Source organism: Fringilla coelebs, assembly GCF_963513975.1.
Source record: "Fringilla coelebs genome assembly, chromosome: 1".
Lineage (NCBI taxonomy): Eukaryota > Metazoa > Chordata > Aves > Passeriformes > Fringillidae > Fringilla > Fringilla coelebs.
Genome location: NC_140028.1, coordinates 28,162,292 through 28,185,155, shown reverse-complemented (window position 1 = coordinate 28,185,155; position 22,864 = coordinate 28,162,292). Strand labels below are relative to the sequence as shown.

Below are 22,864 nucleotides of genomic sequence, written 5' to 3'. Positions count from 1 at the left end.
AGGCAGTCAGGCTTTTTCCACTGCACTGACATGCCACGAAGCTTGCTAGTACTTGCATTAGTCTCTCATTAGAAATTAGTGGTAAACCATCATTTTTGTAATACAAGAAAGAACTCTAACATGACTGAAGACCAAAATTCACTTTTATTTTCATAATTTCGATTCACTTTCACAGAATTGCTAGAATGAACCAGATCGCTTCAATGTCCTTCTGCATCTTGCTCAGCACTGAACAGTAAAAAGACTGTTAATGTTAAAAAAGCCTGCAACTAGATTTTTTAGAGTTGAAATTCTAACATGAAAATTAAAAGGTGGATTTACAGCATAATCATTGAATGTCTTTCTGCTGAAAATGTCTAGCAGGTTACAGCCTGTATGGCATGTCATCGCTCCCACAGCCAGAGTATTACTAGAAGTTGGTAATTTACTAAGGAAAAAAAAGACGTTGATATGGAAGCATCTGTGTCATTTTCCATCTGTACTGACATTTTCTGTGCTTCACAAGTAATAATAATCACAATAAAAATATATTTCAGGAAATTTCATAGAGCATACACAAACAGGATGTGCCCTTCCTGTGCACAGAGTCAACAACTGTTCTGTGACATGTGAAACTTCAAAACAGAATTCAGCTGGGGCCTAAGTGATGTACAGGCTTTGTGCTGTCCTTTGCCCATCAATGAGTCCCATAAACAGCATGGAGGTATCTGAGTGAGTGAAGACTTTGCTCTTACTGAAGCTATTGATGCTGCTTCTGTTTATATTTAATGTGATTCAGAAGTACCATCAAATCTAGAAACACCCATTTGTTTACCACATTTGGATGTGATCTGACTCTAAGAAATTGAGGAGAGATGAAGAATAGCATCTGGTTTTATTCGTTTCTAAAAACCTTCACAGTATGTGGTACTGGTAGTGACAGAAAAGGGAGACAATGTTGCACTGGCATCTTTTCTACCCAGAATGTTAATGTCAATCATGAGTAATCAAATGGCTACAGTAATTATCTAATCTGTTCCCTGTATGTGTATTGCTTGAAATGTATTTACAATGTTCCTGTTCCCACAGGATTTGTGAACATGTGCTTTAGGAGCTGCTCCTACACATTCTGTACATGCAAGCAGGCCCCACTGGTGTGCGTCATTCCACCAACCTCATCGCACCTGTGGCAGGGAGGAGCAGCCCCACGGAGCATAGCTTGGATTTCTGTGAGAAGCCTGAACTGCTGCAGGCACTGAGCTGATGTGTATTGTGCCCTTTTGCTGTTCCTAACATGCCTTGCAGCTTCGCCCATGTGCAGTGTTATGGATTGTACCTTTTCTAGTATCCACCTTCCTCTCGGGGCTAGCTTATGGCCTTGCCTGAGGCACTGCATTCTGCTGTAAAGCCACAGTCACAGATTGTGAGTCTGAAGCGGGTGGGAAACGAAAAGAGGCTGGAATCAACAAGCCCAAGTCAATGCCAGGCTCTCATTAGTCCTTTGGCATGGGCTCAAGCCTGCAAGTACTGCTGAATGACCATGGAAAACAGGTATTTAATTTTAAGAGCCCTGGACTTTTTACTTGTTATGATGTTATGTCTGTGTGCTTAGCATGCACCACATTTATCTACCGATAAGAAAATGAAGATTCAAGTAATTAAAAATCCCAGTCCCTTGGTGATGCTGGTGACTTATTTCTCTGGTAAGAGCCCTAAGATCTTTTAGGAAGCCTACCACGCCAAACATTGTGTCGTATTTAATCCTGTTACTTGTCCTTTATATGGCACTCCTGGTTGAAGTCAGTGGAAACCTGACTTGTGAGAGTACAGAGGAATCAGGCTGAATGGATATTTTCAATAGTAAAATTGAATGGAAGGAAACCTTCTGAAAGGTACCAAAATCTCATTCCTTCTTACAACATAAAGGGATGGTTTTTGCTTTGTTCTTCAAGGATTCTTACCTTTATGGATTTGTGTATCTCTGCATCTGTTGATATACTGTTGATATACTGGATAGCACGCCTGGCAGATTTGAAAGTGATTGATACAAAATATCTATAATGATCAAACAAGGAATGACTAATAAATGTGTAACATGCATTTCCATTTGTTGCTCTACATCCCACGCCCCAGCCATTTCTAAATAGCTTCTGTGTATACAGTTTTGCCATCACACTTCCATTTTGTGGTCACTAAACCATATTGAAGCATGCGAATGTGAGGATACACACTGTGTTGATCACTAATAAGCTTTAAATATTTTCTGCTTATACTTGAAAGGGTCTGAGAAATGCCTGTAATTTTTGTAAGCAATTTCCAGCTGGTTACGTTTGCTGTTACCAATAGTACCCATTGCACAAATAGACTTTTCTTCCTCCCCTTACAAATACAAACAAAAGACACAGATTTTACAATGCTCAATGTAAGTGATTAAGTCATTCTGGTGTTGTTATTCTAGATTTACAATGACCTCACTGAAAACAAAACCTAGACCCCAGTGGTTAAACCACAACAGAACAATATTAAAACCAGATTCGAATAAACCATCTTAATAAGAAAATGGGGTTAAGTTACAATATCATTTCCATACCGAAAACTGCTCCGAGCAAAAAAAAAACGGACACAGAGAAGCCTTCGAACAGGACATCTGCAAGCGCCCTCGGGGCCAGCCCGCCCCACCGCAGCGCCGGGCCCAGGGAGGCGGCACCGCACGGAACGGAGCCGCCGCTGGAAGGGCTGCCAAGGTCCGATCCCTCCTGTCCTGCCACAGAACACCGGAGCGTTGCGCAATAGGAAAACATCTCAAATATGTATCGCACAGTTTTGTTCTCGCTAAGCCAGCCTCGAGAGCGGTAGCCGAGCCGCACTCACAGTTAAGTGTGTAATGCCTCAATGATAAGAATTACACGTAAGCGCAGCTCGACCTGCAGCTTCTCCGGAGGCGATCAGGAAAAACGCACTACGGAGCAATAAGCGGTGACGTCCCCGATCTCCTGAAGCCCCACCACAGCACCCCTCCCTAACTCCGCCGATCTCCGCCTCTAAAATCTGGCATCTATGACAAACCCTGGCTGCAGGACCCTCCGGCACTGCCGAACTGCCCTCTTCCCTCTTTTCCCTCCGCTCCCGGCAGGGAGCAGCACCCGACCGCCCTGCCGCGCAGCGCACCGCACGTACACACAGACACACACACAGACGGAGGGACACACGGAGGGACACACGGACGCGCACCCGCTCCCACTCTCGCACCCGCCGCCCGCCCCGCACCGGCTCCCGGCGCGCCGCTCGGCCCAGCCGCCGGCACCTCCCAAGGTCACGGCGCCCCGCAGCGCCCGCAGGTGCGCGATGGGAGGGCGGAGGGGACGCGGAGGGGACCCAGGGGACCCGGCGGGCCCGGCAGCTCCGGCACCCCCGCCCTGCCTGCGGCCGCACCGCCCGCCCGCCTCCCTGCTGGGGGCGCTCTTCGCCGGGCCCGCAACAGCTCCGCGGCCGATGGCGGATTATAAAGGGACCGCTCTCTCCGCCCCCAGCGGAGTCTCCCTCCGCCCTCGCCCGCACTCCCCACCCCTCCTCTGGCCGCAGAGAAGGGCATGGAGTTGGCGGGAGCCTATAAAAGCCCTTGAGAGCGCTCCGGGGCCACGGTGCTGTGATAGCCTCCACGGGCAGAGCAGGGCCGCGCACCATGTCCCACCACTGGGGATACGGCAGCCACGACGGTGAGTGCCCGGCCGTGCAGGACACCTGCCGGCGGGTCCGCGGGAGCCGCGCCTGGGACGTGCCCGCTGCTGCCCCGCGGAGCCCTTGCCTGGAGCGGCAGTGAGCTCGGTGGCGCTTTTTTCTCGTAACCTTGAAATGCACCTGCGCCCGGGCAGCGTGTCCGGCGCTCCGCACGCTGTGCCGGAGCATCTCCTGCTTCCCTGCTCACATTCCTTTACTTCGGAAAGGGAACGCGGGCGCTACGCCGCAGAACGGGGTGTCCCCGAGGACTCCCCGGTACACCCCCCGCCTCAGCCGCCGGGGCTGTGCGGCTGCGGGCGCCTCGGTGCCCAGGTGGGATCTCCGCTCGTCCCCGCTGCCGCTACCACCAGCCCACACAAGTGGTACGCAGTTAAAGGCTGATGCTGGTGTTCGAACATCCCGATTCCCAGAGGGAGGGTTATCGCTTTTATCCCACCGAACTTTGTGTCTTTTCCCACTGAGTTGCTTTCCGCTGTCTTACAGGACCCGCTCACTGGCATGAGCACTTTCCCATCGCCCATGGAGAGCGCCAGTCGCCCATTGCCATCTGCAGCAAGTCCGCCAAGTACGACTCCTCTCTGAAGCCTCTTAGCTTCAGTTATGATGCCAGCACGGCCAGAAACATCGTCAACAACGGGCACTCCTTCAACGTGGAGTTTGATGATTCTTCTGACAAGTCAGGTGAGACCTCACCTTGGTGTGCAGGAGGGGAATGGCAGAAATTGCTACTAAAACTTACTAAAATGTATACTAAATCGATAAGGGTTTTTTAAAGGATGAAAACATACCAAAATATTCTGGCTTCTGTAAGGTGAGGATTCAGCAAACAGGAAACTTATCCCGTTAGAAGAAAACTAAGGCTGTCTAGGCAGCTAAACTTCAGTGAGGAGAATTAGTTTGTTTTTGTATAAATCAGAAGGATCTGGAAAAGGGCTAGGCTATGGAAAGAAAAAAAAATAAAATATTTGACAGGAATAATTTTAGGCATAGGTTATCATAAGCTACTGATCAAATGGTTAAAAGAAGAGGCAAAATACATTGTAGGGAAAAAATGGCCTTAGAATAGCAAAGGATTACAGTTAACAACTTGAAGTGGAAATAGTTTCTTTGATTATCAAAATATTATTTCACATTTCTGAAGCCAGTATGCTCCCAGGTTATTACCGAATCAGAGGAATGATTAGAAAATACTTCTTTGTTCTTTTGTAATTCAAAAAAGCATTATCCCTGGCATTTCTTGATGCTGGTCTTTCTAGATAAAGTGTCTGACGCGTTCCTACAAAGTTTCCTAGCAGGCAGTCAGGTCCACAGGATCTTGCTGTTCATTGTGCTCTGTGGTGAAATTAAGCACAGAATCCTGCAAAACCTTAGTAATCCCTACTGAAAGGAACAGCCTTTCTGATGGGCAGACGGAATCCAAGCTGTCCTTGCAACAAGGCTTCTGTATGTTGTCTTTGATTGTAGTTTTTCATATGGCTGCATTTGCAAAAGTCATCACCCTTCCACAATGAATGTGCCTTTATTTTTTAATTTGGACAACAAAAACAATCCTGTTGTAAGTCACTGCCTTCTCTATACACTGCCTGATTTAACTTGCTTGAGCAAGTGTCCTATTTTTCCTAAGTGTTTTGTTGGGCATGTCATTCAGGGAATGGTGCTGAAAGCAAATGATCTGTGCCTACTAAAAATACGAGGTTTTTGTAACTAATGTAATACAGCGGTATAACAGGCATTCAGCAGTGCTCTAAGAATTTGACTTTGTATTTTAACTATAGTTTTTATCCTGGACAATATTAAGTGGTCAGCTCTAAGTGTATACACTTGTATAAATACACATAGGTCCATATATAATTCACAAAAAACATCAATGTTGATATTTGTACTGTTTTAAAAAGGAAAGGAAAAAGGTATTCTGACCTCTGTTTATTTTTTTTGAAACACTGAGAAGCTAAAGGAACTGCATCGTGTTTAATTTAACAGTGTCATGGAGAATAAGGTAAATGATCTAGAGTACAAAAAAAGATTTTCTTACCAGATATGTGCAAGTCTACTCCTGCCCTCACTGAGCCCAAAGGAATCAGGTTCAGGTCTCCACAGTGTAAAAAGCTATTGTGTTCACTTGGTGTGTACCTAAGTCTGGAAAGAACTGTGAAAATCAGGTTATGAGGAAAAAATGGAAGGAACATAAAATAATTTAAAGAGCCGTCTGCAGGAAGAATGCTCTTTATGAGAAGTCAGTGCAGAACCAGAACATCTGTGACAGGGATCCTTTGACAAATATGCAGTGACACAGCTTTCAGAGTGGGAGGATAGGAGATGCAAGTAGAAATATTCTCAGTATCTCTATTAGTGAAGCAAAAAATTATTATGCTTTAGAAACAAAAACCACTAAACAGATTTCTGCGAAGCTGGGTAAGGGTGGATCATTCACTACTAGACTTCCTATTGAAATTTACAGTTCATAGAATCTACCTGGCAGCACACTTAATGGCTTCATTTGTATGCGGTTAACTAGGTAACCTACTTTCCTTACACAAAATAGAGCTGTCTTTGACTTGTATCTGCTTGATTCTGAATTTGAGACTCAAGTGTGCATACCCAGTTCTTGCTTAGACATCACACAACAATCACAAGGAGAAGCTCTCTGAGGTTATGTGATGCGCTGGTATGTTTTACAGAAGACAATGGAATAATATCCTGTAAATTCTTCCCACAGGCTGTATTGCTTGTTTCTATGAGCTGTCCCATGTGTGGTAACGAATTTTCTGTAGTAGTAGGCGCAAAATGAAGTAATAAGATCATTGTTTGTGAATAATCCTCAAGATGAGTAACTGCACGCAAAGTAGATCCATTCCATTAAGAACCATCAGTCTAACTAACGACACTGAAGCAAACTGAACAGCAGTTCTAGGTCCTAGTGTCTGCTTGATCACTCCTGCTCTTCTGAATATACAAAATGCAATTTAAAATAGAATAAATAATATTTAATAACAACAATGTAAAAAATAATACAATGAAAAATATACAATTGCAATTAAAAAAAAAAACTCCAAGCAGGTAGTAATAGCATAATGGAAATAGGCATTTTCTATTTTGTATGCTTGGAACCTTTTGGAATGCTTTCTTGGGTTTGTATGTAGAAACTGAACTCTGAGCTTCCCCATTCAGTCATTACTTAGTCAGTCTTTGCCTTCAGTTCTTGCAGTTGAGTTCTTAATTTTTATGTCCACTGGCTTTTAATAGTAGTGGAACATAAAGTATTTGTAGGCATTAACCTTTAAGATTCTTTAATTTCAAAAATTTCTTCTTCATTTTGACAGCAAGAATTCATTATGATAAAAGTATCCCTAGAATAAAACTTTGAATTCAGGTTTATCCACTCTTATGATGGAACCAGATCCTACATGTATGAGTGAAGCAAGTGATGATGATAATTCTTAAAATAAGTTTGCAGCAAAGGAGTCTCATTAAGGGTACTTCTTTTATCATATTTTAAATGTTGCATATTCCAGTCTTCTGTAAGGACTTGTGTATCACTTCCCTCACTTTAAAAGACAGAAGTAAACAGTGACCTGTCAGAGCCATATAACCACAAGCTGTGACTCTGCTCAAAACACCCTCAAGAGCCTGAAAGATTTTGTAACATGCATAAAGTGTGTTCTCTGTGTGTTTTTCTGGAGAGTCTTTGAGAATTTATCTAAGTTCTCAAATTCAAGTGAGATGTTCACAACACAGATTCTGTATTCTGTACTTTCTGATCAAGTGCTTGATGAGCTTATAAAAGAAGTCAATCAGCCATGAATTTATTCTATAACAAGAATATGAAAATATCATATTTTAGTTGTAGAATCTGACAGGAGTGAATTGCAACTATGGTGTCAAACTCTAGAGACTTGATGAAATGTGCTGGTAGTTCATGCTTGTGGCTAAGTCTCTTAATTGTTTCCCTCCCCTTGCTGCTGAGCTAGAGTATTGAAATTCAAGTCAGTGTCCCAAGTAAATCTGACATTTTTTGCAAGTATTAATTCATAGTAAAACTTTAAAATTATGAGAAGACCTTGAAAATGAAAACACTGTATTCGGCCTTGAATTCAGCTAGCTCCCCTTGAGAGTCTTTCAGTAGTTGTAATCCAATATATTACCTGATTCTTTCTGTAATTATAAATATTAATGCATACACTTCAGCTGTGAATTATGACTCACTGCAAATAAACTAATCTATTTTGCCACAGTGCTGATTGAAGAGCCAGTACATTAGCACTGCTCAGTTAGCAGTGAGTTTCTTTGAAAATAGTGCCACTGTTACTCTTCTCCTACACTTCCACCTCAGCTGGTAAATGGAAGAAGAAACATGTAGGTCTGCTGTCTTTAAAGCACATCTCTTAATCAAAGTCACTGCTACTGGTCTATTTTTAGGCTTCCCAGATCCAAAGATATAATATTAACCATGCCAGAATAATATTGCATGTCGTCAGTATAGGGTCATGCATTGAAGGTCCACATTGCTTAAGCAATGAATGTGTTGATCCTTTGGAATCAGAAATCAGAGAACTGACTGATTATAGATTTAGGGGATTTATTCAGACACCTGCTTATGTCACAAGTAACGTTGTGCATGGCTTGACTAAAAAGTCAGAGGTTTCAAGGGCATGTGATCTTTAAGTCATTTTTCCTGTGAATTGGGATTACCAGAAGCTGCAAAGTCAGTATAAACAAGTGACTTGAATAGTTCCAGTATTTCCAGGAACTGGAAAGGAAGATGAGAGGGCATGAGATTAGTCCTGCATGTTTCAGGTCTTCATTTCTTTACAGAAAGGTGTCCTTCTTCATTTACGCTGGGGTGGGGTTGGTTTGTTGGTGGGGGTTGTTTTGTTTGGGTTTTTTGGTTTTTTTAATGTTAACATGCAATTTCTGAGCAGAAATTTGACTTGGATTGTGAATTTGACAATCATGGAAACTTCCTTCTTTCCCTTTTGCTAATCCCTCCTCTAGAGGCGCTTTTAATGCAAAACCAGGAGAAACTAGTCAGCTGTTATCAGCTGGGGCCACTTGGAAAAGTTTATTTTGAAGCTGTAATGAAGCTGTGTGCCAGATGTCACGATTACCACTCTTCTCAGCTGATAATTTGTTTATTTACTTACAGGCATGAGGGACAGCTGCATACTTGAGGCAATGCTCACACCTTGAGTTTGCTAGTGCCTCATTAGATCTGAGCGTAGTATGAACACTGTCCAGTAACAATTTTCGTTACAGTGAGCAGCCACTGCATTAGCATCTAAGTATTGCTATTAGAAATTAAATCAGTTGGTACTTTCAAGAGAATTTTAATGCTTCCAGCTTGGTTCTCAAAGTTGTTGTAAGCCTATATAGCGTGAAATGTGAGGGTGGAAGGCTGGTCAGAGACTCAGTACAGCATCTTAGGATTCTCAGAGAATTTCTGTTTAAAGACTACATGAGAAATAAGCTCTGCTGGTCCCAGGGAGTTGGAGGAATGTTAAGAACCTAAATGACTCTGTATCCTGAAGCAGGTCAGAGTCTTCCTGGCTGCTGCCCAGTCTGGATGAAATAGTTCAACTGAGGTGAATTGGATCCACTGACCTGCTGCAGATACACACGTCTTCAGACTTGCTGTGTTTTGGCAGCTGTTTCATTCTGGTCTATCTCTGTGGAACATCCTTGTAGCCTTATCAGGCTAAGTTTCTAGCAAGGTCAAAAGTAGGTTTGTTTTGGGGCTTTTTCCTTATGATATACCTTTTTTTTTTTTTCATAGTGAAACCCATTACAGATGTTTTCTGTGAATATGAGCCCTACAGTCAGATGCTTCAGTGCTGTCTCGCTCTTGTTGCTTGTCATGATACAGCGTCCTAGGAGAATGTCTGAAAGAGATAACATAAAGAAGGAAACATCTCACAAAATGTGACTCTGTAGTCCACATTTCACAGAAGTGACAGCTCACCCTAACTGAACTCTAGTCTGTCAGACGGGAAGCCCATCCTTGCATAAGAGCACAAGGCTAATTCCTGAGCATCCTCATAAGAGCCTTTTTCATGTCATTAATAGTACATGGTGCTCAAGTAGGTTTTTTTCCTTGCCTCAAGTAATGCTTCATCTGCTTTGTGTCTTTGTCCTGTTTTCCATCATACAGATGTCTGTGTACACACAAAAGCTTACCAAATATTAGCACTAATGTATGTACTATGCAAATTTTTACATAAACATATGCCTAGAATATTATTTAGACATCTACTGTAGGCTGATACAAAATCATGGTTTTCTTTGTGCTAAAGCAGTGTGTGTTAAGAGGGCTGTTCTCAAAGGCAGATGCTTGAAATACCCTGCTGCTGCATTTTTGTTTGGTAAAATCTCAATTAGAATTAATTCTCCAAGTCTGGAGCTTTTGGACATCTACTGTACTCTAGTGGACCCATTATTTCAGCTACTGAGAGGAGCTTTGTACTTGGTGATTCTCCTTTGTAGAACATTTTCTCATTCTGCATTTTTCTCAGAAATACAGTAGTATTTTTTCTTGTCACACTAATTTGTATGGCAGGAAAGAATTCAGTCTAACTTATTAAGCAGCCTTGTAGTTCCTCCATTTTGATTAATCCTTTGACATTCTTATTGGCTTTATGAGATGCATTAGTCTTCTGCTCTTTATAAAGAGAACATTCCATAGGATTTAACTAAATAACAGGAATTCCCACAGTATTCCTGCAAAAATTTAGATGTGGACGCTGCCACTTCCTGAAAAAACGTATGAAGTGGTCCACAGTATTTTTTTACAAGGCTGTTCTGTTTTACATTGGAAGGATAACTGTTCACCAGCGTGCCTTTAAATAGAACAGTGAAGGTGTGTAGCCTCAATTAACAGCTGTACCAGATGCAGCAAAACGCCCTTTGATTTCTGTGTGTTTTCAGACATCCCAAGAAAGTGTAATGGAGTCAAATCAGCTTCACCTTCTGTAACCCACAGTTGGTATTAGTCACATAAATGGAAGGGTTTTTGTGCTTATTTGACTTCCTGAATAAGTGCTGCTAATACTTGTGTTCACCTAATTTAGACGTTATGAGATAATTTAACAGTGAAGTATAATTACTGGATGTTAGTAGTATAACTTTTCCAGTAAAGGGTAGAAGATAGAATGGTAATGGAAAAAAATTACCATTTCCTAATCTAAGGAAAGTAGCTCCAAATTTGTCTGATAAGTGTCCAATAGTGGAAAAGAAGAAAGGGCACTGTCAAACTGTCACCTCTTGGGCCCATGACCAGGTTATGATGTAAACTGTCTTGAGTAAATGGAATCTGTGGGAAAATGTTTTTTCAGCTCATCGTGAGCTGTCTTCAGACAGCATTGCATCTGAAGCTGTGCAATAAAACAGAAAGGATCACAGCTACATAGGTATTTTCAGGATGGTTTTCACTAATACTGATTTCAAAAGTAAGGGAGCTAATGATGAAATGCTCCAATATGGATCAGAATGGCCCCATTCTTTTTAAAGAAGGGATGGAAAGGTTGGACATTTTTTCAACGTGGCCTCCAGCTGATATTCCTGTCAGATGGAACAAAGGGAAGTTGCTGATATCAACTGTTCTGATTCTCTGTCAACTTTTATATTGCAAAAACTGGTAGCATTTATCTATGGTTTAAAAACTTGTTCTGAAGAAAAAAAGCAGTTTTATCATTCTTGCTTTGCCTTTTAAGTTTAGTTTTGCTTTCTTGGAAAGACTGAGAAGTATTAAAAATAAAATAACTGCCTAACATAGGCTAGAACAAGAGGGCCATTCTGTAATTAAGCCTGCTGGATTTGTATTCATTCACACTAATCTAATTATTACTTTCTTTGAATGCTCTGCTGTGAGTCAAAATAAGCTAGTGCTGGATTTGAGAACCACAGAATGAGAAAAGTAAGCAAAAACTGCAAAGAGATTTTTCTGCATCTTTTGGGGTTTTGAGACTATAGCAAACTTTGTGTGGAGAAGTAACACTGCAAATGAACTCAAGACCATTGCATGGTTCTGCTTTTCAGCATGCTTTCCATTGATTAATGACGGCAGATTAACCTGTGCTGTGCTAGTGCTTCCTGAGGTCGAGGAGTGGTGGAACCTCAGTCCACTCGTACCTGCAAAAACCAGCGAGACCCTGAGCTAGGGGAACTGAGACATTGTAACTCCATGGCATCATTTTAAAATGAAACCTGATATTGTATACATTAAATTATTTTGTATCTGTGAAGACACAGCGACCTGTTGCTTCAGTTCCAAAAGGAACTGATGCCCTCCTACAGCAGCTGTCCTGAAACAAGTACTGAGATTTGTAGCCCTGTGCTTGAAACAGTTTTGCTTCTTGGCAACTAGCACCTGCAGAAATGTAAAAGTAGAATGAGATAAGTTCCTATTTGATTACTTTAAGTAGACATTCTTCTTTGGATCACATAGCTTGGAAATAGGTAGGGCAAGTCCTGGTCTGTTGGCTATAGTATTGGAAATTACACAGGTTGCAGTGGAACATCTATTCATGTTTTTCAAATAAAAATATATGTTGGGAGACTTCTGAACATGTTTACCAAAGGAGCCCTCAGCAAATGCTAGATTTGTCCTCTGAACCCAAATTTTGCATGCATAGGGAGCACTGGTGGAAACTAACATATTTTTTAGAAATCTTACTTAATTTTCATGTATTGCAAATTTTTAGTGAAATCTTTCTCACCTTATTGTTTATATCCATGGCTGGTGTTGTCCATGCTTGAATATAATGGGACTTTTTCAAACCTGCAGCCACCTTTTCCAATCAGCATTTGATACATATTTTCACACATGCACGCATTGTGCTAGTGTCTAGACTAATTGCAGACTGAGAGGAAAGCATCTTAACTCCACAGAATCATTTTGTGGCACATACACAGAGCACACTTACATGTAATATCTGATGTCAACACTCTTCTGTCACTTTATTGTATATACATATATTTATAGAGAGAAATTGGTCTCTTAAAATATCTAACACTTCAAATTACTTTTTGTTTTTAAATTTTTAAATATTAACAACTTAAAGATTTAATTTTGAATTTGGATTTGAGATTCTTGGGGGAATTAAAAAGGAAAAAAATCCCCAATCAAACCACAAACTGGTGTGAAACCTTTCTCTGATAGCTTAGATAAATAGCTCTGTTTAGGAGAACTATTTGTTATTATTCTGTGCTTTATGCTGCACCGGAGGAGACATTGTCTGTGCCCTGAGCATTTTTTAATGGTAGGACTTCATCCTGCATATCATAATGGTGATTGGTCACAATTGGAGTAGAAGGGTAAAACTAACAAGCAGAATAAGGGAGCTTGCTCTTGTATAATTCAAAGTGAGCAGTGAACTTCACTCAGAGCAGTCCCATAGCATGAGTAATGCCAGATAATGGAGAGCATAAATAAACAACTCATTTCCAAAAATTCCATCTGTGTAGGCATTGCCATTTTTTTACCTCAATGGGAAGGACAAGAGATTTGAATTCACAGCTCTGCACTGTCTTGTCCTGTGCCTAGTGCTTTACCTTGCTGCAAGAATGCAAACCCATGGCTAACAGATGTTCAGGTTTAAATTGGAACCAAAAACATTTTACTCCATCCAATCTGCCACAGGATTTGCAGGATTAAGGCCTAAATGGGTGAAGTATCTAAAATGAAAGAGACTACATCAGTACATGGAAGATGATTCAGTCTTCAAATGTACTTCCTTAGAATGATTCTATGTGGGTCTCTTACAAAGGGCTTTTTAAATTTATTTGGTGACAGAAAAGTTACATCTTCCCTCATCTCTTGTAATACTAGCATGCCTGTTAAATTGCTGATGAGATGCTCACTGTAAAGTCACTTATGTTTTTATGCATTTATTATGGATTTTGGTGTATTGCAGTAATGTACCATTGAGGATGATCTGGAGTAGCATGGCAGCATGCAATGAACTGTAAAATCACATAAAAGACTTGAGATGAAGCTGTTTCAGTTTGAAGGGAGACTTGATAACAAAAATTATGTGAATTGCTAATAAAAGTTCTTTTCTTTGCAGTGCTGCAAGGAGGAGCACTGGATGGAGTCTACAGGCTGGTGCAGTTTCACATTCACTGGGGATCCTGTGATGGCCAGGGATCTGAGCACACTGTGGATGGTGTGAAGTATGATGCAGAGGTAGGCTTTACCCTCTCCAGTCTTTGTATAATGAGGTTTTTGGTTTGGTTTTTTTTTTAAGTATTCCACCACAGTAACACTTTCACTACAGATCTTCGTAGGAGAAGGTTACTATAGACAATTTTGGTATGATGCCACCTTAGAACATAGTCCTTGCAAGAACAGGATATTAGCCTTGTAATTCTTCTCAGCTACTTCATGTCAAAGAGAAACAGAAAACCCCACATTAATAATACCTGTTTTTTCCCTGCTTTCTCAGTGACTCTTGGAAATGATGAAAAAAAGAGAATTGCAGCACTTCTGTACATGCACATCCCCTTTTCCTAGCTTCAATTTTTAACATCAGAGGTATTTATAAAAGCAGCAGAATAATTTTGGGACAGATATTTTCATATTTTGGTAGCAAATAATCAAGGGTAGTTATAAAGAGGGCAGACAGTGAAGCGCAATCTTACTGTCTGGCACTCTTTGTGATACCCTTGAGACTCCAGCTGTCCCTCAGAGCACTTAAGAATCCACAGTACAGTCTGATACAGAAACTGAGTGACTTTAGTGCCTTGCATCCCACCTTTCCTTGTCCCCTGTTTAGAATTCTACCTCTGGTTTCTGTGACTGACTTCTAAAATATATTATTAAATAAACATTTGTGGAACATACAGGTGATTTGCATGGGCAGATAAAAGAAATTGTCCCACAAATTCATTGGCTCTGCTGCTTTTTCATGAGGGAAGTAGCTTTTGTCTTATCTGAGAAACTTCCAATTGCCTTCTGTCTTTCACAGTACCATAATTGCTTGTTCAACTTGACTTGCAGATGTGGGGAAACAGTCTGATGAACTTAAATTAGAAATAACTTGGAAATTAAAAAGAAAGTAACATCCTGGCTAACATGACCTGGAGATTAATTTCATATTCTTTTCCAAGCCTTTCTAGTAAAGGGCACAATTGTTTTTTAAAAAAAACCTTCCAAATTGTGAGTCAAATCTGTAGTTAATGTGTCTTCTCTGCTTCTTCTGACACTGGCAATATATGTCGGTGTGGTAAGAACTCCAGGATATATAGCATTAAAATACTACATCGAAATCCTGTGGGCTGTATGTGGGAAAAACTTATGCTGAAGATAACAGGAGTTTCACCACATGAAAAGCAGAATGATACAGCCACAGCTTGCCTTTAAAACTCACCAGGGACTAGGAGTGAGGAGCAAAATAAAACACCTTACAGAAATCTGTTTGAATAAATGAAACTTTAAAGTAGATAAATAATTGAACAAATTCTTAACTGTACACAAAAGCTTTCAAACCTCAGCAGTAAAACACCATCTTGCTCTTAATTAATTACTTCTCTGCATCTTTGTTTGTGAAGTATTCTGGATGGAATATTGTTTTTACAGTGCTTCTTTGTTTTCTTGCTACTAGCTCCATATTGTTCACTGGAATGTAAAATATGGTAAATTTGCTGAAGCTGTGAAGCATCCTGATGGTTTAGCTGTGGTGGGCATCTTCATGAAGGTTTGTTAAACTTTTTCTTTTTTTTATAATTTGTCCAGCACATTCATTGTGTTGTGGGGAGAGCCTAAGAGCAGAAAATAGAGAATAAGGCAGCATTGTGCTGTACTGTCCAAATCCATAGCAAACTAGGTGGTGCTCCAAATTCTTACCTTCCTTTATCTATAAAAATTGCACACTGGCCATGGAGTATGTCTGCCATCCACCACTGTGGCAGCCCTGAGCAGCATTCTTGCCTTCATCAAGACAGTGATGCTACCTTACCTGTGAAAGGTGAAGTGCATAACTGACCAAGCTGTGTGTGTGAATCTGCAGTGTGCCCAGCCTAAATAACACCTACTCTCATTTTCTTGTCACTGTTAAATGCCAGAGTGTTTTGTGTTTTGTGCTGGTTGAATTGTCTTGACAGCTAGCTGGAGGAGGTGTCTGCTCCAGCAGTACGTAGTATTCCATCCCGGCCTCACTGAGGGTGACTATTTTATTAGGAGGGTGACTTCCATAAAAGAAGAACAGCTTAGGTCCAAAAATAAATCCACACACTGTAAATGAAAATAGCTTCATTGTGTCCCATGTCCTTGGCTGACCCGTTTGTGCTCACTGTCAACTGGCATGATTTTACAGAGCCTGTTTAAGTCACTTGCACTGTAATACTCCTATTATGTAATGGAATGCAGCTGGAAAAAAGTTTCCTTGAGAAGTGTAACAGAAAACTAAAGGTGTTAAACCAGGTTGCATGGTGATTTTTATTTTCTTATGGTTTGTGTTACAGGTGGGAAATGCCAAGCCTGAGATGCAGAAGGTTGTGGATGCTCTGAGCTCCATTCAAACCAAGGTAATACTTGCTGTCTGTGTTGATGGACACCCATCACAACTGGGCTATGTTATTTTCTTTGAAAAGTAGAGTTTTTTACTTCTTCCCAGCCTTCTGATTATATGAAAGTAAAACAGGCCTTCCTGCTCTCAGCGCAGGTCCTCCTATAATTCTAAAAGCAAAACAGATTGGAATGAAGTTGAAGTAGAGAGCATGGAGTACTAGAAACAGTGATTATTTCCTATCTTTGTGACACATTTCTGTCTTTCAACTATATTTAAACCTATAGGACAGGATTCATCTTCCTGATCTAAACTACATTCCTAGATGCCCTTTCTAGTCTGTGGTAAAAGATAGAAAAGGCATTTCCCCTCATCTGTGCATCTGTGGGTTAAATTTGCTTTTTCCAAGAAGGCATGCTTCTCTTGGCTATTTCTAGAGAGAGTTCAGATAAACAGTTTGATCAGATTATATAATTTAGGGGGGAAAATTCTTCCTGTATCTTAAATATTGTGTGCAGTGTGTGTGATTTTAGTGTGCTGAGTAATGAGAAACTAAAAGTACTTAGTGAGTAATTAGGTACTTCACAGTGGGTAAAGGCCAATGAGAAATGTGGACAGGAAAGGTAAAAAATGCCTCCTATTTCTCATCAGGTGCCCTTTGTGGTAAAGGGATAATGCTGCTTACTGCAATGGACTCTCCTGCAGGTCTCACAGGCTCTGTGTTTCCCATGCAATCAGTGTACGTGGCATCTGAAACCTCATTGTTTTTCAGGCAAGGGTGAATGTTATCTCTAAGGCCAAGAAACATAAATGCAGCATTTGATATGAGAAGCAATACCTTGAAAATTGTGTAAGAAATGTATTGCTGAGGGTATTTAATCCAAAAGGTACTGTAGTTGGCATGAAACACTTGATGCCAAATTCCATTTCTGCCTTCCTACAAACATGGAGCTGTCCTAGGAGGTCTCACTGCTGCAGTCCTAGTGTGTGTATGTGTTCTCTCCCTGACATCAGCCCATCTGCTTATTTTATTGCAGGGAAAGCAAGCTTCCTTTACAAATTTTGACCCCACTGGACTCCTTCCTGCATGCAGAGACTACTGGACATACCCTGGCTCACTGACAACACCACCACTGCTTGAATGTGTGGTCTGGCACGTTCTGAAGGAGCCCATCACTGTGAGCCCTGAGCAGGTAGGTTTCCAGTGGATGATGCCAGTAGATGTGTCCTGGAGTTGTACTGATGGCTTCAGATCAGCCTGCCAGGTGATCTATGAAGTGGCAGTGTTAGTGCAGAACTCTGCAGGATATTAGCTAGCATCACTTGTCAAAAATATTTATCTGAAGGGGTAATCCTCTTCTGACAGTTCCCTGCTTCTGCCTGTGGATGTAGTTTGCCATATGATGTATGGCTGTCTTCTATTTGAGCACTCCAGGGAAGGTGGTGGGGGGAAGTAAAAAATTATCAGATATTTTCCAGATACATGGTTAGAGCTGTCATGTGGTAAAAATCTGGAAAATTGAGGCATGCATGAAAGGACCATTTGCACATACGGAGTTAGTCCAGCATGTATTGTGAGCATCAGCAGGTTTGCTGTATATGCAATTACCTCTCTGGGTGCGCTTGCCCTGAAAAGGCCAGGTTAACAAAGCACCTGGGGACCATGTGTGCTGCATCCACAGTCTCACACTGTGAGTAGTAGTTGTAGAGTGTACAGTAGAGCTGCAGTTGATCTGTTGATTTTCCAGCATTTCCAGGACACTGAGCTCTTTTTGCGAGTTATTTGTCAAAGAACAGACTGGGAAATCCTACACAGCTTTGTGACGATTCTAACAAAGCTCCCATTGTTTGGAAGAGGCAAAATTTGCAGATTCCAGAAGTCTGCTGCCTAAGAAAATACTCTCTTGACCTGCCTGAGAAGGATAGTCTTCCTAGTAGGAAGAAGCTTGTGCAGATTAAATCACTCTTGGCCCCAGCTTTCTGTACTATCCATTAATGAAATTACGCACAGGCAAGATTCCATTTTTGGGTTCAGATCTGTGTGCTTGAGAGATATAAATAGAATCTGGAGCCTATAAATACAAAACAGCCCTGAAGGGCTTTAGTTTAACCTTCAAATTCCTAAGTATCTTCTATTGATGGTAAACATGCTAACAACCTGCGCCTAATTCTAGGGCAGCTGAGCTGTTTAAGAAGTCAACATAATAAAAGATAGAATATGTGATGAGGAAGATCTATTGGAAGCAATAACTATAGCAGTGTTTGTTTGTCTTTAGTAAACTGCAAGGGAGCATTGAAGTTGACACCACTCCAAACTATTCCTATTACTGTTGATAATCCAAAGTTTGCAGATATGGTTTTATTATAAAGCAGGAGCACACCCACCAAAATAGTGGGTTTTTTCTACTCTACCTACTCCAGAAGTGGTAAAAGTTACCCCCCTTACACATCCCTCCATGTCATCATCAGGATTTCCACACTGTGTGGCAGTTTGCTTTTTCATTCCCATACTGATCAAAACAAGAAACCAAATATAAGAGTATTGATTCAAGGTTTAAGGTGGTTAGGTTCTCCAAAGCTGAATAGAAGTTGAATGTAACAGTAGGGTATGGCAAGCCTGCTATCACTTGTTGTGACACAGCAGTTCCTGGCAGAGGTTGAGCTTAGAACTTAGTTCTGGTTGGTCCTGAAGGTGAAGTCCAGAGGACACAGGTCACTGCTGAGGCCATTTTTCCTTGAATGTGGAAAAACCTGGTCTACAACCTGATTTGTAGGAAATCCTGTGTCCCACCTACGTGCATTCATCAGCACTTCTACCCATCTGTGTGAGATTATGTTTGGGATGGGTTATTATTTTGGCACAATCTTTTTGTGAGTTTTGGAGATTCCTATTTAGACATAAAGGGGCTTTTATTACATCAGATTGTGCAAACACCAGTTGTGCTTTAAGAACAAGTACTTTAAGAACAAGTACCAGAACCATAACATACAGTATGGTCCTGATGATGTGAAGCAGTTTTCCCTTCTCGCAGCATCTGAAAATCAGGATAATTTGAATTCATTCAACAGCTTTATTTTGACCCAAGGGTAAAGCCATTTTTAATGTTACTATTTCAAGTGGACTTTAAAAAACCAGCCAAAACTCTATAACTTGCAGAGGGTTCTGAAAGGATTTCAATTCATATCTGGATCAAGGACAAACCGCTCTTTGCTTGTGGAGTTCAGAAAATGTGTGTCTATGTCCTTGTTTTTTGTGCTTTCACAGTTCTTGCCAGGATATTTTGTGGACAGGAGAAGCCATGTCAAGGCAGGAAATGGTGTGGATGAAATGCAGATGTGTGGGTGCTGATGCCATCTCTAGGCTACTAGTACTGGCAAAACTTTGGGTCGGAGCTCTGGTTCAGGCCCAGATGTGTAGTTTCAAAAAGTCCTGCTGGAATGAGAGGATTTGTGCATTTGAGGATATTTGTGCCTCTTCCCACAGATGTGCAAACTCCGTGGCCTTTGCTTCAACGCTGAGAACGAGCCCGTGTGCCATATGGTGGACAACTGGCGCCCATGTCAGCCTTTGAAGAGCAGAGAAGTCAGAGCCTCCTTCCAGTAACCTCAGTGCTGAGAGTGTTAGGAATTGCTGTGCTTGTGAGGAGCCCCTTCTGCTAAGCCCAAATCAAACTTTGCCACGTGTGCCCAGGCCACGTCTTGTCTCCCAGATCCATTCTTTTTCTCTGCATCTGAAATGCCAGCTATTGAAATGTGAAAGGCTCCTGGCTGGATGGGGAAGGGTTCTTAAGGTGTGGGGTTGGGGGAGGCAGGGGTGGGTGGCTGTGTGCATTTTGGTGACTGCATTTTGGTGACTATTGCTGCGACTGACACTTTGGTATAACAGTAAGTTGGCCGCTTGGGAGAGGATATGGTGGTAGCAAAATAAGCCATTTTAAGAAACCTCATCTACTGGTGTGATAGTACGTGTAACTAACGATAACTTGAAGCTTTGTAAGAAGCACAGGAATACAGAATCTAGCTACAAGTTAGAGAAAAAAGGTATTTTGAGAAAGCTAAGCAAAATGAATATTTAGAATTAGACTTCTTAGATTTTAAGAAACTGACATGTAAATATTTTTGAGACTATTTTGCATTTTTACCCGTGCTGTCAACAGCCTTAGTTACGTCTTAATGGTAGTGTTGGGTTTTTTAATTAAAAATGTTCTAAATTAAATGTTATCTTTAAAAGTTGTTATTACCATAGAAATAATAGAAAGTATCTTTTCATTGAAATAATATATGTTCTAATTTAAAAAGGAAAATAATATTGTATTTTAGATAATTTCTCTAATAAATCTATACTTCTATTTTTGTTTCCCTGCTGTTACTTTAATTCTGCTAAGTAGTCACTAATCTGTTTACATGGTTGCATATTAAGCAATTACTAAACGTATACCTTGAGAATTGGCTTCAGTGACACTGAACATGAATGCAAGACTATATGGATATGTTAAGAAATTGTCTCTAATTAGGTATCTTCTCTCTGATAGCAGAAGGAAGTGTTAATTTTGAGCAATCACAATAAATTTTTTCAAAATTGAATATATAATGAAAGACGCTCTCACAAAACTTTTGAGCAAAATTCTACTGAAGAATGGGCTCATTAGATTTTGTTGCTAGCTTCTAAATTAATTTATTATGAGTTTGCTACTCCATCAGGAATCACTTTGTAATTTATAAGGTATCAGGTGGGCAGGCTATGTTCTGAAGCACCTGGATCTTGAAATGAAGATATCTTGAAATGCATACGAAGAGCTTCAGAAAAAATATCAAATCTCAACCTTTGAAAAGCTTCCGCATGTAAAATGCCCACCATCCTACCCCCACAAACAGAAAAAAAAAACTAAAAAAACAAACCCAAAACCAAAATATGGACTTTAAAAACTCTAAACCCATACCTTGACAACTATGATAACCTGAATTCAAGGCAGTAAGACTGCTTGAGGAGTGGTAATCTCATTGGTACACAAACAGCTGAACAATTATCCAGGCTGCTACATGACAGAGAATGTGAACTAATGGCTGGGGTAAAAACCTGGAAATGCTCTCGAGGTTCCAGCCACTGCTGCAATAAAGAGTTTCATATCTTATATTCCATCACACTTCAAGGTTGCTCCATAAATAATAGCTAACAGCAAAGACAATCAACATCAGCCATATATTTATCATCTTGTTTGTGCGAGTCTGTTTACCTGGAATGTTGCCAGTGCCATATGTTTGCCTTTGCTGAGGATGAAGTACTTCTGCATTCAGCCAGACAGTGCAAGCTGGTGTTCCTAGGTCACATATTTGGGTACAGGAAGAGCCTGTATTCCATCTTACCTGTGTGGTCTACCAGGCAGCATTGGTCTTTTTTCTTTTTCTGGAAGTAAGCCAGAACCACAGAACCACACCTCAAAATCCTTACCAAAAATAAACCCTTTCCAGCCCTCTCCAGAAAAAAATGATACATGAACTTACCACAAATTCACATTTTGCAGTTTGAGTCTAGTGTGACGGATAGGTAACATGTTCCAAGGGAGGCATGTATTAAGTCCAACCTGGAAATAAAGAAAACAATTTCCTTGGCATTCATGATTCGTTTCCTGAACTGTGAGTTCAATTAGGATAATGGTGAACAGAAGCATCCAGCTCTTCTTTCTGACCTTATTTACTAATTACTTATATAAAGAGTTTGTAATTAGGTCTTGCTGTTGTTACACAGCAGACTTAACACCCATTCTAACATCATCCTATTTTAACTGGAAAACTGTTGCTAAATTCATAATGTAAATTAAGAGACCACTTTGGTCATGGAACCAAAGATGTTCCAGCACACATAATTGTGTTACTGTGGAGTAGGCAGCTCTGATTAAAGGGAGATTCATTTAGAAGGAAAAAAAATAAAGGCTAGTGCATTAATTTGAAATCATCATAGGATACTCAGCCAGCACTTGGATGGGGGAAAGAGGGAAGCACATTCACTTGCAAACTGTTCATTTTGCACAGTTTGTGATCTTGTCTGGCACTTGTCTGCCAACTCTATGTGTTAGAACATTTTTTTATTTTTCCACTGCTATTTCTAAGGCTTGGATGTGTCCTAGATTGACATGGGCGGGTAGAACTGTGATTAGAGATGTTCCCTGGAAGATAAGATTAATGATGGCCTGCATAAGTCAGCAATATTTATAGAAGTCCAGATAGTTTATAGAAGAGTATCACTCACCAAATGACAGCTTTAGGATTTTCTGACTCTCCAAAGGAAAGCCGTGCAAGCAACAGCTGTGTCAAACCGAGTACCATAGAAACAAGGAGTGCTGAAAGTACAAGCAGTAGCTTTATTGAAAAACTCCCATGGACCTTCTAACATCCACCACTTCCTCTTCCAAACCACAGCACCCCATACATTCATGTAGCACTTGGTGACAGTTGCTTGCACTGGGTGTTTGGTATATTTTAAGTCTATTTGGGAACTGGGCATTTCACTGCTGCGCACTTCCTCTTTCTGTATGATGGTAAACAGCTGTGCTGCCTTGATGCCATCAATGGTTCACTCAGGCCATGAAGCTCCCCAGCCACAAACATCCTAAAGGAAGATGCACAAAATTTTTCAGGGATACCTTAACTAA

At 40.8% G+C, this 22,864-nt stretch overlaps 1 protein-coding gene across 1 annotated transcript; it reads left to right on the top strand.

Moving 5' to 3' along the window:
• The first annotated feature begins 3,541 nt into the window (after nucleotides 1-3,541).
• LOC311159763 (carbonic anhydrase 2) lies at nucleotides 3,542-19,993 on the top strand. The gene is made up of 7 exons (XM_084216060.1): nucleotides 3,542-3,695; nucleotides 4,201-4,398; nucleotides 13,776-13,894; nucleotides 15,312-15,404; nucleotides 16,171-16,233; nucleotides 17,252-17,407; nucleotides 19,699-19,993. Exons 1-7 carry the CDS (start codon nucleotides 3,662-3,664, stop codon nucleotides 19,816-19,818), a joined length of 783 nt encoding a protein of 260 aa, XP_084072186.1. The 5' UTR covers nucleotides 3,542-3,661; the 3' UTR covers nucleotides 19,819-19,993.
• The last annotated feature ends 2,871 nt before the right edge of the window (nucleotides 19,994-22,864 follow it).

What these genes read in the sequence shown, in the direction of transcription:
- LOC311159763 (XM_084216060.1), top strand. Translation starts at nt 3,662, where the DNA reads ATGTCCCACCACTGGGGATACGGCAGCCACGACG. An exon ending in GTGTGAAGTATGATGCAGAG is followed by an intron (nt 13,895 to 15,311) that starts GTAGGCTTTACC and finishes TCTTGCTACTAG; the next exon opens with CTCCATATTGTTCACTGGAA. An exon ending in TGAGCTCCATTCAAACCAAG is followed by an intron (nt 16,234 to 17,251) that starts GTAATACTTGCT and finishes ATTTTATTGCAG; the next exon opens with GGAAAGCAAGCTTCCTTTAC.